Source organism: Crocuta crocuta, unplaced genomic scaffold (genome assembly GCF_008692635.1).
Source record: "Crocuta crocuta isolate KB4526 unplaced genomic scaffold, BGI_CrCroc_1.0 scaffold113, whole genome shotgun sequence".
Lineage (NCBI taxonomy): Eukaryota > Metazoa > Chordata > Mammalia > Carnivora > Hyaenidae > Crocuta > Crocuta crocuta.
Window position 1 is genome coordinate 3,768,966 of NW_027530368.1, and position 18,381 is coordinate 3,787,346.

Below are 18,381 nucleotides of genomic sequence, written 5' to 3' on the forward strand. Positions count from 1 at the left end.
ACCTCCCCTCCCCTCCCCAGTGAGCCAGGATGGATGAGGGAGAAAGAAGAGGAGCTTCCAACAGCTGAAACTGGAGGGCAGTCAGTCCAGTTAGTGAGCAGGGAAGGAAGAGAATGGCCCTAGCCCTCCCCACCGTGCCCTGCAGGATCAGCTCCTCTGGCCACCTCGTCCCACTCTCGAGAGCTGACGGATGGCCGCAATGAGACGGTTATGGGTGGTAGGATCAGGTTCAGGACAGCCTGGCCCGTGTCTCACCCGTGGGGGCCAGCCACTTCTTTCCAGAGTATCTCGTGTCCACGGTGCTGTCACTGAGCAGGGACCAAGTCTCAGCCCGGCTCTGTCCCCCACCTGGCATTCGGGCAGGGCACAGCCCCAGGAGGGGAGGAGGGAGCTGGGTGAAGGCAGCCAACCTAGGGCACCCCAGCCCAAGCCTGCTCTCCCTACCTGCCCCCAGCCTGGCACAAAAACTCAGAAACCATTCCCATGCCCACTGGGGACTGTCCCTTTCTCACTGCCTTCCAGGCAGGACTAGGAATGCGTCACTTTTGGGAGCTTTCCCTGAGTGGCCCGAACCTAACTCTGTCAGACCTATCTCCACGGTGGCCCCAGAACACTCGAGGCCCCTCACCCTCCCCACTCTCTGTCCCCCAGAGCCACCCTTCTTTCTGCCCACCGCCTCTCCTCCCCGGCAGCCTATGCCCCAGTTCACATCGATTTCCCTATCCCCAAGCTCCAACAGTGCAGCTGGGCAGGACAGGCTTGGGGCACACCCCCACCAGGCGCTGCTCGGGTTCTAATGTGGCATCTGCCTCTAGCTCCCTGCACCGTGGGAGAAACTGTAGACTCGTTCCAAGTCCCCACCTGGCCCATCTGTAGAGCTTCCCGCACATTCAAGCAGGCTGGGCCACATGGAGGCCTCCCCAGGCCCACACTGGCAAGCCAAACACCCTGGGCTGCATCCTCCCTTGACCAGGCCAGCAGAAGCAACGGAAGAGGGCTGAGGCAACCTTGCAATCTGCTAACTCAGTCTACTCATTTCGCCAGTGATAAATTGTAGGCCCAGAGAGGGAGAGTGGCTGGCCCAAAGTCACACAGCTACTTGGTGCCAAAGGCAAGAAAGGAACTCATGTCCCTGACTTCGGCCCAGGGTTCTTTCAAGGAAAACCCAGCTCTCTTGTCACATGCCATCACCAAAGGCCTATTAAGTGCCAGACCAGGGCAGCATTCACTGCTGGAGTGGGCGGGGCCTCGGGGATCATCTGGGACAGACTCCATCCCAGCATAGGTGTGCCCTCTGAAGCCCCCACACATGTGAGAGCTGCATAGTACAGAGCACCAGCCCAGACCCGGCCCCTCCCCAGGAGAGCTTCCTCTCACTCATCCTAGTGACACTTTTTCTGCACGGCAGAAGGCAGCTCTCAGGATCCCCCCTCCCACTCACTGGTGTCTTCTCGTCTCTGGACGGGGCAGCCCCCAACCTGGTGAAGGCAGCAGAGGCTGCCTGAAGCCTCACTATGCCCCCGACCCCCAGGCTCAAGCACTGCTGCTGGGCTTCTTCCCAGCGCCCTGCCAGGGCGGGTTCCTCACCAGCCAGCATATCCATGTCCGGCAGAGTCGGGGAAGGTTCCAGCGACGCGGAGGGTGGGAACAGGGGCACGGCTCCAGGGAGTGGCGTGTAGGACACCTGCAGGACCAGCGAGGCCTGGAAGAGACGGGGGTGGAAGGGCAGCAGGTCAGTGCCTTGGCCTTGGACCACCACCTGCAGCATCCTTCCTATTCCTTTTACCGCTCCACCCAGGAAAACGGCTCTGACGGGGGTCAGGTTTGCAGGAGGCTGTGGCAAAGCCTCCCCCAGGGGCCCAGCGGCACAGTCAAGTGGTCAGAAGCACAGATTCTGGAATCAGATTCTACCACTCAGGAGCTGTGCAATCTTGGTCAAGATCTGTAACCTCACCGTGCCTCACTTTCCGCATCTGTAAAATGACAGTACTAACAGCAACAGTACCTTCCTCATAGGATCACATGGGGATCAAATTAACTGATAAAGCACATAGTAAGCTTCTATAAATGAATCAGCAATTCAACCTCTCCTGCAGGATCTTTCTTTCTTTCTTTCTTTCTGTCTGTCTGTCTTTTGAGAGGGAAAGAGAGAGTGTGCACACACAAGGAGGGGAGGAGCAGAGAGAGAGGGAGAGAGAATCCTAAGCAGGCTATGGGCTGTCAGCACAGAGCCAGAAGTGGGGTAAATCCTATGAACTGTGAGATCATGACCTGAGCTGAAATAAAAAGTTAGACACTTAACATACTGAGCCGCCCAGATGTCCCTCCTGCAGGATTTTTCATCTCTCAGCCTAGGACTATCTTCAGAAAAAAGGCCCCTTGGCCACTCTGCTTAGCTGAGGGCCCCCCCCCTCGCCGTTTCTCCACAGGTGGCTCGGGCGCCAGCTAGCTATGAGAGGGTTGGGGTGCTGCTCACATTTCTGAGCCCTCTTCCCTCCCAGGTGTACCCCTGTCCCCCACCTCAACCCCAGCTGATCCAGCTTCGACCAGCCAAGAAGAGAGTGACCAGTCACCACACTCTCATGCACCAGGAAAGCCTGCCCTGTTTTTTACCCTACGGAATGACTCCCCAAGACCGCGTACTCTTCAAAGGGCCCCAGAACCTGAAAAAAGGTACAGCCTCAGCAGGCTTTCCAGCCTTACAGCTCCTAGGCCAGTGGGGGCCTGGCCCAGCCTTCCCTGGTACCATAGGTCCAGCCAGCCTCTTGGGGCAGCATTCTTATTGATCAAAATAATAAATGCTCTATTTAAGAAAGTTTAGGGAGTACAAAAATGTTAAAGAAAAAAAATAATGCAAGGGAAAATAAAATGCCATAATTCTACCTTTATTCACATTTTGATATGATTCTCTCCCATCTATTTAAACAAATATTGTATACCCCTGCTGTACATAAAATGCTTCGGGGACACCTGGGTAGCTCAGTTGGTTAAGCATCCAACTCTTGATTTCAGCTCAGGTCACGATCCCAGCATCATGGGATCAAGCCCCAAGTCTGGCTCATGCAGGGCGTAGAAACTGCCTAAGATTCTCTCTCCCTCTTTCTCTCCCTCTGTCCCTCTCCCCTGCTTGCTCTCTCTCTCATTCTCTCTCTCTCTGTCTCTCTCTCAAATGAAAAAAAATGAATGCTTTTCTTTTTTTGTTAGTAAGCATTTCCCAGATTTTGACAAACCCTTTTTTTTTTTTTAATGTTCATTTATTTTTGAGAGAGACAGACAGAGTGTGAGCAGGACAGGGGCAGAGAGAGAGGGAGACACAGAATTCAAAGCAGGCTCCAGTTTCTGAGCTGTCAGCACAGATCCTGATGTGGGGCTTAAACTCAAGAATGGCAAGATCATGACCTGAGTCAAAGTCAGACACTTAACAGACTGAGCCACCCAAGCGTCCCTTGACAAATCCTTTATAAACATAATTGTCAATAATGCATCATATCCTTTGAGCAGCTCAGCATATTTCACTAGACATCTCTACTGATTCCAGAAATTCCTGGGGGTAATCCTGGTCCTGAGACAGAAATGGCTGAAGGTCNGACTCATGCACTCGCGCTCTCTCTATCTCTGTCTCAAAAATAAATAAACATTAAAAAAATTAAAAAGCCATACTATAGAAGAATATATTACTAATAACAGTGGGAAGGTAGAGCCATGATTTTTATTCTTTTCATTTTCCTGTATTTTCTAAATTTTCTACAAAAAAAACCATATATCTATTTTCTAAAGAGAAAAAGCAGTAAGTACATGTCTTGGGAATAATAATAATGTTAGAATTTTGTCTATTATTACAATTTGTTGCACTTAGTAAAGAGCTAAGTTTCCTGTTTTTAACTTTAAAAGTANTTCTGAGCTGTCAGCACAGATCCTGATGTGGGGCTTAAACTCAAGAATGGCAAGATCATGACCTGAGTCAAAGTCAGACACTTAACAGACTGAGCCACCCAAGCGTCCCTTGACAAATCCTTTATAAACATAATTGTCAATAATGCATCATATCCTTTGAGCAGCTCAGCATATTTCACTAGACATCTCTACTGATTCCAGAAATTCCTGGGGGTAATCCTGGTCCTGAGACAGAAATGGCTGAAGGTCCTGGATGTCTCCAGGTCTAGGGCTTGAATCTCCCAGACTGGGCACTGGAAAGGGACGGCCAGGCTATGAGAGGGCGGGACCAGTGGAAGGGTGGGGCGCAGAACACCAGCAAAGGAAGCCAGAGTCATCCCAACATCCCAGTTGACCCAGGGCAAGGCCAGGGAAGGCAATGAGACCCTTTATGTCCTGAAACCAAGGCACTGCCCTCACGGCCGGCAAGGTTTGTGAACCACCACCAGGTGTCGCCACTTGAGCAGGCAGCCAGCTGTGCATCCTAAGCTCCGGCAACCCAAAGAGGAAAGAAGAGCTTCTGCAGCCACCCTAGGACTCTTAGAGATTCCAGTCAGCATCTCAGGGGCGGACCTGGGTATCTGTTTCTTAACAACCTGGAGCTTTTCCCCACTTTATCAAAAGGCAAGTTGGGCTCTTTGGAAAAATAATCCTAGGACTTGGCGAGGGAAAGTAGATGACCCTGGAAACTTTTTGCACCAGAAAACAAGGAACTACTCAAAGAATAATAGAAACATGTCAAAAGACACAGAACCCTATTTTCATGGACTCCCATTGGCCAAATCTGGGACAATTTAAATATGAAAGTAAATATAGTAGCAGATTAAACCATTGAATAAAATAGGAATAGATTCATCTACATAGAAATTGGGGCGCCTGGGTGGCTTAGTCGGTTAAGCGTCCGACTTTCGCTTAGGTCATGATCTCGCGGTTCGTGGGTTGTAGCCCCACGTCGGGCTCTGTGCTGACTGCCAGCTCAGAGCCTGGAGCCTGTTTCAGAGTCTGTGTCTCCCTCTCTCTCTGACCTCCCCTGCTCACGCTGTCTCTCTCTCTCCTAGAAATAAATAAAAATATTTTAAAAAAAGAAAAAAGAAAAAAGAAATAAATAAGCAGAAGAAAGCTCTTCCTTACAGTGAAATACCAACTGATTTCATGCAGGAAAAAATAATTGATTTAGAATATCACCATTTGGCAACCATCCAAACAATAATTAATCCAACCAAGGAAATAACAATGGATGTGAAAACTGGCCAGGTAAAAGTTGGATAAGGATCAGAGTATTTAGAGTCACAAGGTAACTCCTCCCACAATTCCTACCTATTAGAAAAGGGAATGGATTGGTGATTAATGGAGAAAGCCAGCAAATGCAACGTTAATCAAATGATCAAGGTTAATAGAGCAGTAATGGGGATACAAGGAGGGCAGCAAAGCATCACTATGTTCTCTTCCTGCCAAAGACACTCACCTAAATCTAATTACAAGAAAACATCAGACAGACCCAAACTGGAGGACATTCTAGAGGATAACCAGCCTGTATTCCCAAAAGCATCAAGGTCACAAGGTTGTAAAAGTCAAAGAAAGACTGAAGAATTCTCCCAGAGGAGACTAAAGACAAAACAACTACTAACACAACATACAATCCTTAAGTGGATCTTTTTGCTACAAAGCACTGTTGAAAAAACTGATGAACTCGAATGGGGGTCTGCGGCAGTGCTGTTACAACATTAGTTTCTTCAGTTTCTGCAGGTTGTGGGTTCTATAGGAAAAGGTCCTTAATCAGAGAAAATACACACTAAATTTAAGGGGACGGGCCAGGAGGTTAGTGACTTAGTCTCAATGGGTTTAGAACAATATATTCTTTGTACTATTCTTGCAATTTTTCTCTAAAACTTAAATTGTTTTAAAATTAAAGGTTAGGGGCATCTGGGTGACTTGTTCAAGTGAGCGTCCAACTCCTGATTTTGGCTCAGGTCATGATCTTACAGTTTGTGGGTTCAAGCCCCATGTCGGGCTCTGTGCTAACAGGGCAGATCCTGCTTGGGATTTTCTCTCTGCCCCTCCCCCTCTGGCGTTCTCTCTGTCTCTCGAAATAAATAAATAAAAACTTTTTTAAAAAAATAATAAAATAAAATAAATGGTTAAAAACCTGAGAAACACGCTTCTACTATAACCATAGGAATCTCATTCAGAGAGACAAATAAAGTCCCCACCCATTCATGCTGAATTCCACTCTCAGGACCAGCCACAGGCCAAGTGCAAAATGAAAACATGGTCCCTTGTTTTTTGTTTTTGATTTTGTTTGTTTATGTTTTGAGAAAGAGAGAGAGCAGGGGAGGAGCAGAGAGAAAGGGAGAGAATCTCAAGCAGGCTCCACATTATCAGCATAGAGCCTGACGTGGGGCTCAAACTCATGAACCGTGAGACCATGAACTGAGCAGAAATCAAGAATCAGATGCTTAACTGACTGAGCCACCCAGGCTCCCCAAATATGGTCTCTTGTTAAAATTTTATTAGGAATTTCAATATGGCAACAGCATAGAATTAAAGCAAGTGCAGGGCCTAACTGCCCATGAGGCTGGCCCAGTGTGGGGTGATGTGGCTTGGCTCGGCCTGCGTTGGGCAGCTATCTGAAAGGTGGAGAGCACCCTACCTGACATATCTGGCCTGACCCATTCATTCATTAATCTGCTTATTCACTCCCTGCATCAATATATATGGAGCACCTACTAAGGGCCAAGCACTTCAAGATACTGGGCTACTTCCACGAACAAAGCAAAGGCTCTTGCCTCCATGAAGCTGACATATTGGCAAGGAAACAGACATTAGATAGTCCGTGAAATAGATGTGTAAATTACAAAGTGTGTTGGAAAGAAAAGGAAACCAGAGTGAGCAGGATCAGGGGAGCAGGAGGAGCTGCAGGCCACAGAATTAAATCGATCCACTGTGGTGAGGAGAGACGAGCAAAACCTTGGAATGGGCACAGCTTGGCTGCCTTTTAGCCCCCAGTGCTACTAATACTTGGTGACTCAGGTCTCCCAGCCCTAGGAGTAGATCCCCATGGAGGACACCCCTTTTTACTTCTCAGAGCCTGCCCTGCTTACCCAGCTCCTCTGCACACCGTTGGAGACTTTGCACACCATCTCTGTGCTCAGAGAGGAGGGGGACCCACAAGAGCATAGCTTCTGTACACCTTCACCTGGGTGCCAACACCTCAGCAAGGGGCTCGAGAGCAGCCCTGCAGGAGAAGCAGGAAGGAGCAACGGCCCCCAAATTCAAAGACCACCTAGGGAGCCCTTCCCAGGGTTTCTTGAACATCAGGTACCTCCTCACTGAGAGCCCTACACCAACCTCCTGAAGAAATGGCAACATCCCGGTGGGTCCAGGCACTTGAATGAGACTTCCAGCACGGAGTCAAGGAACTCCAGGGGCATCCCTGGCAGCTTCAGAGGCTCTAGAGCCCAGGACCTAGAACAGGCTCTGGGGAACCACTGCTTCAGGACCACAGGTGATTAACACTGAAAGCCTTTAGCTCTACTGGGGACCCACAGGGCATGCCTATGAATCCCACCCAGGTCAGAACCTCCCACCTTCACCACGATGCCATACCTCATTGCCTGTCCCTTTCTCCAGACAGAACCAGAGCTGATATTTTCCTCCTATGGGATGTATGTGAGCTCCATGCTCTCCCAAACCACACGACCTTGGCCTAGAGTCCTCCTGGGGATGTCCACATGAAGGTACCCCACCTGACAGCCCTGCTCTTCAAGTCTCCGGCCCTGGCACCACCATGCAGTCATCCCGTCACAAGACCATCAGTCAGTCATGTGTCCACCAGAACAGGCTGCCCTGGAGCAGGTTATCTCAGTCACCCATGTCTGCCACCTTGGGGGCTACAGTCAATAATATCACAGAACTCTGAAAGGTCCTGTCTGGCCAGGCTAGAAGGGCCTAGGAAACCAAAGACAAAGGCAGAGGACACCCTCATCAGATCCTCCTCCAGGTTATGCGGCCCAGCTCTGGGGTCCTTCACCCACCCCACCATGCTCAGCCCATTGCTTACTGCCTGCTTCCTAAGCTGCAGCTCTCCTGACAGTGAGCTTAGCACGACCAAACCCTAGACCAGCCCACTCCTACTTCCCCCGACACACACGCATGAGTGAATAGGAAAGCCTCACATGGGTCACAGTCTCATTTATTACCTTTCTCTGAGATAACACCTAAGAAGCTGGGGGAGGGTAAGATGTGGCCCTGCCTGAGGCAAGAATGGTTGGCAGCATGTCCAAACTGCCTAAAAGAAACTCAGGGACTCACCAGTGCTCTGTGTCTGCTCCCCTCTAGTCCCTGCTCCCAACACACACAGTGCCTCCCTGGCTCCCCAGCCCACTACACCGCTGGGGTTCATGTGTCCTTGTCACCCAGCAGGTTCCCCTTTCGGATCTGCCTCTGGTTGTTAACACTGAGGGAATACCGGGGCACCTGGATGGCTCAGTCGGTCAAACGTCCGACTCTTGGCTTTGATCCAGTCATGATCCCGCGGCTCGTGAGTTCAAGCCCCACATCCAGCTCTGTGCTGATGGTGCAGAACCTACTTTGGGATTCTCTCTCTGCCCCTTCTGCTCTCTCTCCCTCAAAATAAATAAACTTAAAAAAAAAAAAGACAGGTAATACCGCCAGTTTTCGTGCTGTGTCCACACGCTCATTAGCAAGCTGCTCTCCAAGTACATTTGCGAGTATGTTGCTACTGTCCTGTGTGTCCAGCACCGCCACGAGCCCGGAGCCTCCCCCAGGACAGGGACAGTGGTTTCCCCTCAGTCTAGAATCTGTCTGAGGACAGATGTGCCATCTTCTCATGGCACACAGAGCGGTGCGCCACATCCGAAGGCATGTGGGTGAACGGAGTCCACAAGCCAGCCTGCAGCAGGATTTCACTGTCTGTCCCAGCCTTCTTCCTCCTCTCAGTCCTTCCAGGGCTTTCCAAGGATCTCGCACCTTGTCGTCACTCCTGTCACTCTGTCAGCAGGCTGCTTTGACAATCTGAGCTAAACTCAATTGGGTACCGGACATGCTCTGCCCATTAGGCCCCACTCAGAAATCAGCCTCAGTAAATAACTAGTGAGAATCCTGAGCCTCTGGCGAGGCTCCCTGTCCCTTCTGAGTGCAGCCTAAGTTCTCTGGTTCCCAGATCCCCGGTGGGAAGCCCCAGCTCAGGCAGGGCTCTGTGACTTAGCACTATCACAGGCACTAGAAAACGGACTCAGATAGTCTCCACTGGCCAGAGCTACCTCCTGGCCCCAGCTCCCCTAGCCTGTGCTCAGCTGGGGGCCACCAAGCAGGGCTTAGCCTTCCTCTCCCATCCATCACCTTCTGGCTTTCACACCCTCCTGGAGACATGGTCTCTGAAGAACTGGCAATCTCTGCAGACAGGCAGGAGTCCCAACCCAGAAAGGAGAAGGCAGCAGGTTCCCAGCTGGTGAGCATGAAGTGCAAACGAGAGTGCAGAAACAAAGAACCAGAGGGGAAGAGGTGAGGCATCCAGGGATGGTCACCAACCTGGCTCAGCCACATGGACAGGGTCCAGGTATGAGAAGCTGTGTCTCAGGGGCTAGACGGGCCTCTGAGGCTGGAGGGGCACAAGTGCAGGAGAACTTTCAGGAAACACCAGTCATAGATGCACAGAGGGCAAGAGTGGACAGGTGTTTTAGCAGCACACCCAGGAAGCTAAAACCCTGATTGGAGGCACCAGGGGCTGTGATTTAATGATTTATAAGAAATACATATTTGGCCATTCAGGTGACCAAAATACTTCTCAGATATATTGGTCTTCATCCACAGTTCCTGAAAACACTTCAGAGCCTTAAAGATAAAATGGGTGTCTTGTTATTAATGAAGGTGACTTTTGGACCCCACTCATGGGTGGGAGCTGGTTGCCAGGAGGACCAACCATGTGATTAGAGAGTTGGAACTTTCAGTCCCATCCCTCTTGACCTTTGGGAAGGGAAGAGGAGTTGGCAGGTGAATCAGTCAATGGCCAATGACTTAGTCCATCATGACTGTAATGATGCCTCCATTCAAAACTCAAGTGTTTTGGCCTCCTTTTTCTGAGAGCGTCCATGTTTAGGGAACCAGAATACTTCCATATGCCACTGAACAGGGCCCCACACTCCACAAGGACAGAAATTTCCTTTGTTCAGGACCTTGTCCTATGTATCTCTTTTTCCAGCTGTTGATTTATATCCTTTATCAAATCTTTTAATAAACTGGCAAATGTTAGTGTTTCTCTGAGTTCTATAAGCTGCTCTCACAAATTAATCAAACCTAGGGAGAAGGTCACTGGAAACTCCAATCTGTACCTTGTTAGTCAGAAGCACAGGAGACAGTCTGGGGCTTGTGACTGGCATCTAAATTGGGAGGTGGAGGCAGACTTATAGGACTGAATCCTTAATTGGTGGAATCTGATACTGTCTCTGGATAGATACTATCAGAATTGAGTTGATGTTGGTGGGGGCAGCCCCAGTTGAGATTGGGCCCAGGAACTCTAAAAGAGGGGCTCAAACACAGCAAAGTAGGTAGGCCAGCCCTGAGATTTGTTGGAGGAGCTCCAAGTAGATCCTTGACTCAAAGTATCTCCCTCACCAGCTACGTACAGTTCCTCCATTAGTACTCTATACCTTTAGAGAAAGCCGTGGTCCTCTTCAGGATTCAGAAGTGCTTGGATCCGATACTGTGATTAATAATTACAAATATGTGTGTGTATATATGTCTATTTGGTCATTGTCCCTAATTCTGTCACATAGCTCCTTCTGGGAACTCCTTGGAATTTCCTAAATGATAAGACCATAAAGGTGTCTTTTGTTGCTAATGGAAATCACCTAAGGATGGGATCTGGTTGCTAGTGGAGCCAACCTTGCAATTAGAGGGTTGTATAACCTTCAGCCCCCACCACTTCCAGGGAGGGGATCTAGGCTGGAGAGAGAGTTCAGTTGCCAATGAAGCCTCCATAAAAACCCAAAGGACGGGGACTGGAGAGCTTCCAGGTTGGATAATAAACAGTAACCTAGTAAGTAAAATATTTCTCTGAGTTCTGTGAGCCACAAACTCTGTGAGTTTGGTGAGCCACCAAATTAATCAAACCCAAGAAGGGGGTCATAAGAACATTCGATCTAGAGATTGGACTTGAGATTGGCATCAGAAGGGGAAGGGAAGGTCTTGCAGGACTAAGCCCTTAATCCGGAGCTGTGTCTGGATAGACAGTGTCAGCACTGAGTTGAACTGTAGGATGCCCTGCTGGTGTCAGAGAACTGCTTGGTGGTGTGGGGGAACCCACATACACATTGGAAGTTGGTGCTAGACCCCTTAGATTGCATAAGTAGACTGGAGAGTTCAGATGGAGGACAAGGGAGACAGGCTGAGTGATGTTGGAGGTCATCAGAGGACACGCCCACCAGTTGATCCATGAGCTAAATCTAGGCAGAGGCTCCTCCTCCCCTCTACTATCCTTGAAATGTAAGTTCTGCTTGCTGTCCTTGCTCTCAAGGCTGCTCCAGGCACAGTCTTGAGCTAGTGACATGGTGTTGAGACTATCTGGATTGCATACATGACTGAACCCAGTTAAGACCTCTATATACTTTAAAGATTTTGTGGATGCGTACAGAGATCTACTTCTCTTGATGTTGCCCCAGACAAACCTCATCGGTAAGTTCCCTTGCTAACTAAACCTGCTGTCTACCAGTCTAGAGCAGCCTGCCTCTTTCTTTGCTCTTCCCTGCCTTCCTTGAAAGGGAGCTGGTTTCAGATTTCACCTGGAAAGCTCCTAAAGAGGTTACAACCCTACAAGTGATCACTGCACTAAACCCAAATGTTCTGCCCGTGAGCACTATCTGAGAAAGGGATGGATTATCCTGGGAAGTAACATCTCTCATCAGGGAAGCATCCAGCCAACATTGGCCTAAGATGCCTCTAGAGGAAATTCCAGAATCAGAAGGTCAGTGGACCAGGAATCCATTCAAGTCCCTTCCACCCGTGAGAGTTTAGATGTGCCACCTTCCCATTTGTCCCCATTTGGACATGGATTCACTGTGTGACTTTAGTCAGTCACTCTCTTTCTCCAGCTCTCAATACCCAGTAGCGGTTCCATTCAAAGTTCTGCCCAGATTGGCCATTTCCTGACTCATTAAGCCAGCCAAGAGCCCCCACCTTCACACACACACACACATTGTAGCCCCAGTCTAAGAGAGCTAAGCCCAGAATCCCTAGGGCCTCTCTGGGAGGAAGTATTTCCAAACGGATAGTCCCCCAGTGCATCCTGGGAGGTGGAGCTGACCCACAGGGAAGGTCAGGAATTCTACTGACCAGGAAGAAAGAACCAGGCAGCATATATTTAGCTCCCTAAAAATAACGGGAAGCCAGAGGTGAGGGCTGGAAATTGTCTGCTAGGACTGGGAAAGCACTGGAAAAGCTGGGGGAGGGGCAGGAAGGACAATGGAGGAAAGGAAGAGGGTCTGACAGGTCCTGGTGGGCAGGGGAGGGGAATGTCTGTCCCCTTCCCTTGTGATCTGTGACCCAGATGAGTCAGATATTCCGGATCCAGAGATGGGGCCTGGGTGGTGAAGGAGGGCTGCCAAGGAGACTGGGGGAGCCATAACCAAGGCTGCCCAGGAAGCTTGGGGACACATGAGGTTTCTAGAGAAAAATCAATCCCAGGAGGTGACTGTGCCTCCCTCCAAAGCAGGAGGGGACCCAGGGACAGCAAAGCTGGTGTGAGACAAGGCTGACTTGAGCCCAGCGGGTGGGGCCAGGGTTCTCTCTTGTCCCCTTCCCACCTCTTCCATGCCAGCTCCCTTCCCCAGCACCCTGATCTCTCGCCAGGGAGGGTCAGGCCTGGTTGCTGGTAGGTGAGCTATGACACACCACTTGCATCAGAAAGGCAAGGCCTCAGACCAGACACCAGCCTGATGCAAAGGTCCAGTGGGTACTTACCCCCGTGGGTTGATTCTTGGTGTCCAGCAGGGGAGCATTGAAGCTGGCAGATAGACTGGGGGTAGCAAGGACCTCCCGAAGTGGGACTTTGGCTTCCCCCAAAAACCTAAGTGGAGAGAGAAGTAGAATGTAAAGAACTACCCTAACGTGCCTGCCTCTTCTCCCAACATTCCACCCCCAGCCCCACCACTACCACCTTACCGTACAAACAAACACCCTGCAGGCAAAGCTGATCTGCCGAAAACACCACAGTCCCCTAGGACCCCTCCATGCTCCCTAGCACCTGCCCCCAGCCACCCCATGTACCATCCCTGAAGGGCCAGGCCCCTCTCCCTGCACAAGGATGAGAGACACCTTCTCCCAAGGTCAACTTTGACCCCTTTCTGCCTCTCCCCAGAGGTCCAGCCCCACACCCCTGTCCTCCTGGACACTTCCATATAAGGGCTGTCCTGGCCATCAGGCCTCAGCAAATCCACCAGGCCAGTGTCTTCCTGAAAGCAGGGCAGTTTCTCTACCACCACATCTGCCTTGCTCTGAAGCTGCAATAGCCCCTCTGTCCCCCATCTACACCGGCCATCTATACTGCTTTCCCAGGCCTTGGCCAGCAATGATCATAAATGAAAAACAGTCTTTCCTGTCTTCAGAGACAGGGAGAAAAGCAAATTGGGTCAGGGTGGATATGCCCCACTCCCAAGAGAAGCCCAGGACTGTCACACCACACACACCTAAGGAAGCACCTCCGACTGAGGGGTGGGGGTCCCATAAATATATAGGCTCTTAGAAAGAGTAGGTCGCTGAGTGACGATCAATTAAGGCATCCTTCAGAGAGTGCCAAGGAAAACGTTTGTGTTCCCAAACGGGCAAATTGCATTCTGCACCTCTGTAGCAGTTGTAGGAAATCAGGGACAGCAAGTGGCCCTTGTCCATCAGAACTGTTGCCTGAGGTCTGCATCAGACTTCTGTGTGCCTCCTGCATATTGCTGTCAGGGTGTGGACAATGAAAAGCCACAAGAGTGCTCTCATCATTTGCTTCTTAATTTTTTTTCCCTGATGAATAAACAGCACACCTGTTATTTGGGGCCTTCTTTTTTTCTAGTGTCTGTAACAACTGATTTGAATATAGGTTTTTATAAATGTGGGTTTTATGTAGTTTTATGAAATAAAACTTCTATCTTGACCCAAATAGCTGATTTTTAAAACTGGCTGCTCACACAGGAAGCCGTCAAAATCCTAGAGGAGAATACGGGCAGCAACCTCTTTAACCTCGGCTGCAGCAACTTCTTACTAGACATGTCTCCAAAGTCAAGAGAAACAAAAGCAAACATGAGCTACTGGGCCTTCCAGATAAAAAGCTTCTGCACAGCAAGGGAAATAATCAACAAAAGGAAAAGGCAGCCTACGGATGGGAGAAGATATTTGCAAATGACATATCGGATAAAGGGTTAGTACCCAAAATCTATAAAGAACTGATCAAACTCAAGACCCAAAATACAAATAACACAGATAAGAAATGGGCAGAAGACATGAATAGACACTTTTCCAAAGAAGACATCCAGATACCTAACAGACACATGAAAAGATTCTCAACATCACTCAATATCATGGAAACACAAATCAAAACCATAATGAGATACCACCTCACACCTGTCAGAATGGCTAAAATTAACAATATAAGAAACAACAAATATTGGCAAGGATGAGGAGACAGGGGAACCCTTTTACACAGTTGGTGGGAATGCAAATTGGTGCAGTAACTCTGGAGAACAATATGGAGGCTCCTCAAGAAACTAAAAATAGAACTACCCTACAATCCAGCAATTGCACTACTAGGTAGTTACCCAAAGGATACAAAAATACAGATTTAAAGGGGCACATGCACCCCAATGTTTATAGCAGCACTATCAACAATAGCCAAACTATGGAGAGAGCCCAAATGTCCATCCATTAATGAATGGATAAAGAAGATGTGGGATGTGTGTGTGTGTATAATGGAATATATAAATATAACGGAATATTACTCAGCCATCAAACAGAATGATATCTTGCCATTTGCAGTGACAATGGAGCTAGAATGTATTATGCTAAGCAAAATAAGTCAATCAGAAAAACAAATACCATATTATTTCATTCATATGTGGAAAGAAACAAAGCAGATGAACATATGGGAAGGGAGGCTGTGGGGAAGAAAAGAAAGGGAAACAAACCACTAGAGACTCTTAGTGATAGAGAAAAAACTGAGAGGTGATAGAGGTGGGTGGGAGATGGACTAGGTGGTTGATGGGTACTAAGAAGGGCACTTGCGATGAGCACTGGGTGTTGTACGTAAGTGATCAATCGCTGAATTCTACTCCTGAAGCCAATATTCCACTGTATGTTAACTAACTAAAGTTTAAATTTAAAAAATAATGGGGCGCCTGGGTGGTTCAGTTAGTTAGGCGTCCAACTTCGGCTCAGGTCATGATCTCACGGTTCGTGGGTTCGAGCCCCATGTCGGGCTCTGTGCTGACAGCTCAGAGCCTGGAGCCTGTTTCAGATTCTGTGTCTCCCTCTCTCTCTGACCCTCCCCTGTTCACACTGTCTCTCTCTCTCAAAAATAAATAAAAAACATTAAAAAATATATTATCTGTCTCAATTAGCACAAGTTCAGCAAACAAATACAAGAAAAATAAGCAAATAAATAAAAAATATTTTAAAAATAAATAAAAATAAATAAATAAATATTCATAAAAAGAAAAAAAACTGGCTGTTCACAATGAGATACTACCTCACATTTACTAGGATGGCCGCTATCAAAAAAACAGAAAGTGGGTGAGGATGTGGAGAAACTGGAACCCTTGTGCCTTGGTGGTGGGAATGGAAAAACGGATCAAACCATAAAATCTAGCAATTCCATTTCTGGGTATTATCCAAAAGAATTGAAATCAGGGACTCGGAGAGAGATTTGCCCACCCATGTTCATAATAGAATTATTCACAATCGCCTAAAACTTAAACAACCCAAGTATCTATCAATAGAGGAATAAATAAACAGATCAATGGATAAATAAAATGCCATAAACAATTAAAATAAAATGAATGAATTAAAAACGTACATACAATGAAATATTATTAAGCCTCAAAAAAGGAAAGAAAGTCTGACACCTGCGACATGATGAACCTTGGAGACATGATACTAAGTGAAATAAGCCAGATACAAAAAGACACCTACTGTATGATTCCATTTACATGAAGTTCCTAGAATAAGCAAGTTCATGAAGAAAGAAAATAAAAGAGATGTTACCAGGGGCTGGAGGCAGTGGAAATGGGGAGTTATTATTTAGTGGGTACAGTTTCAGTTTGGGAAGATGAAAAAGTCCCAGAGATGGATGGTGGTGATGAATGCACAACAGCATGAATGTGCTTAACCCACTGAACTGTACACTCTCCATGGTTAAAATGGTAAGTTTTGTGATGTATATTTTACCATGATAAAAGTAATGAATTACTAATTAATTAACTGCTGCTTATGTAAGCTTCTGGACAATAAAATCACTTGAGCTCCATTCTTCTTGGGAACTGTGGACTGTTAGTCACCTTACAGGTTCCTTCAAATTTTGTAACATTTTTCTGACATTTCTTTAAAGAAAGGGCTAAAGAGAAAGATGGTCACTACTATTCATTCCTCATGATGCCAGGAGTCACATTTTCTAGAATCTGGGCTGCTGTGTGTTATATTCCCTCACAGCACAGAGCAGGCTTGTACCACAGCATAAGCAGGAGCTCCTGGAGTGTCTCCATCCCATAGGGCCAGCGTGGGGAAGGCACCTGTCACCAGTGTGTTGACTAAAGTGTCCTCAATGTCACCAGGTAGAACCCAAGACTTGACCTTTACTGCTCACCTGCTTGGACCCACTGACCTTTGTCCCACATTTTTCCATAAGCTCTTCTTTCCAGCTTCTCACTTAACTCAGGAAAAAGACCCCACTGGCATAGTGTCCTGTGGTGGAAACCAAAACTACCCCTCAAACAATAGAAACTACCCTGAGGAAGAGTTCCAGGGGCCCAGACTACACAGACGAGGTCAAGCTTAACTCTCCACGTACAACTGCGGATGAACCACGAAGTGAACCGTGCAGTGACTAACAGTTACCTTTACCTTTCCGTGCAGTGACTGACAGTTACCTTTACCTCATTATAATACTACGATCTCTGCCTGAGGAGAGCGCAAGCCTCATTTACATAACATACAATATAAGTACAGGCATATTTCCTTAAGGTGCATGACTGACCTCAGGCCCTATCTAAAGATTTTAAATAAAAGGAACGCATTCACCCCTTGCTAGCGGAGTCATGGCTTTTGAAGTTACTTCCCCATGATCTTCATCTGCTGCAAATAAAGTTTCCTTTGTGCAACAACAACTCTACCAGCTACAGCTTCTGTGACTCACCTAGGCGCAAACCCCTGTTAGCCAGGTGACACCAGAACACAGGCAATGTCAAAAAGACAAGACAGGAGGTGTAAAAGACCTGTGAATCCATGCCATCAGAGTGACACTTCCCTTGGGGCAGCAGAGCAGAGAGACTGACTGGTGACTGGCAGAGCCTGCCCCAGAGCTCAGGTCCCCACATCCCTGAGGGGTCACATAGGGGAGGGAAAGGCAGAGCCGGACAGTGGGAGTGGAGATGTCAGGCCTGGTGGGGAAGACGTGCTGCTGGAAGGGAGCCCTGGAGGCTGCTGTAAGAGCAAGGCCTGGCCTCTGTGGCCTCCCTCTCTGGCACCAGGTCAGCCAACCCTCCCCCTATGGAGAATTCCCGGAAGTGGGGCAGGAACAATGGGAGGAAATGCAGAGGGAAGTGCAGGCCCCACCCCCGCCAGCCCAGGCACCTCCGGAGGCTGGGAGACCTGGGCCAGAAGGGACCGCTTGTTATTTCCTCCCTTAATATCTTTCTGGACCTTGAAATGCCCCCACCTTCCACCCCTGTCACAGGCCTTGGGACCAGTCCTTTGGAGGAGCTGGGTAGCTTCACAAGCCCCCTCTTCTCTAGGAGGAGAGGCTGGAGGCAGCACAGCAGGCTGCCTGTACCCAAGCCTAAGGAGCAGACTGCCCCAGGGTAGGCAGCTCAGAACTGCTCTGGGAGGCCAGCCTGGGGGAGGCCGGACCTCCTGGGGAGGTAGGCTGGGTCTGAGGCTTGATCATAGGAAACCCTTATGGCCACTCTTCATTCATTCTTCCACAGAGATGGAGGAGAGGGGGAGGAGGGACCAGACGCTCAGGGAGACCCACGGGCATCCAGAGATCAAGACTGAGGCACAAACTCTACATGAAACATGCGATGCCCTGTGCTCAGTACCACTGGCACTGATACCAACCAATGGCCCCTTGTGGCAGACAGGATTCAGTCATATGAAGCAAGGAGGGGCCTGGGGGTCCTGCACCAGCTGCCTCGAAACCAGCTCTGAGTGTGTGCAGAGCCTGGCAGAGGGGAAGAGCCC

The 18,381-nt window shown here is 48.7% G+C and overlaps 1 protein-coding gene across 12 annotated transcripts in view; it reads right to left on the reverse strand.

Annotated features, from left to right (window-relative positions):
* Positions 1–18,381, reverse strand: part of DYSF (dysferlin) — a 220,569-nt gene that overhangs the window by 168,819 nt on the left and 33,369 nt on the right. For 7 of the 12 annotated variants that reach the window (XM_077766310.1, XM_077766308.1, XM_077766305.1 and 4 more), the window contains exons 3-6: positions 16,314–16,321; positions 15,417–15,445; positions 12,910–13,060; positions 1,588–1,702 (exon numbers count right to left, since the gene is read on the reverse strand). In XM_077766310.1, coding sequence (XP_077622436.1) covers positions 1,588–1,702; positions 12,910–13,060; positions 15,417–15,445; positions 16,314–16,321 — 303 coding nt within the window. Of the gene's footprint in view, positions 1–255; positions 349–1,587; positions 1,703–12,909; positions 13,061–15,416; positions 15,446–16,313; positions 16,322–18,381 lie in introns of all 12 variants that reach the window. The other 5 variants (XM_077766302.1, XM_077766301.1, XM_077766300.1 and 2 more) reach the window with 1 other exon arrangement.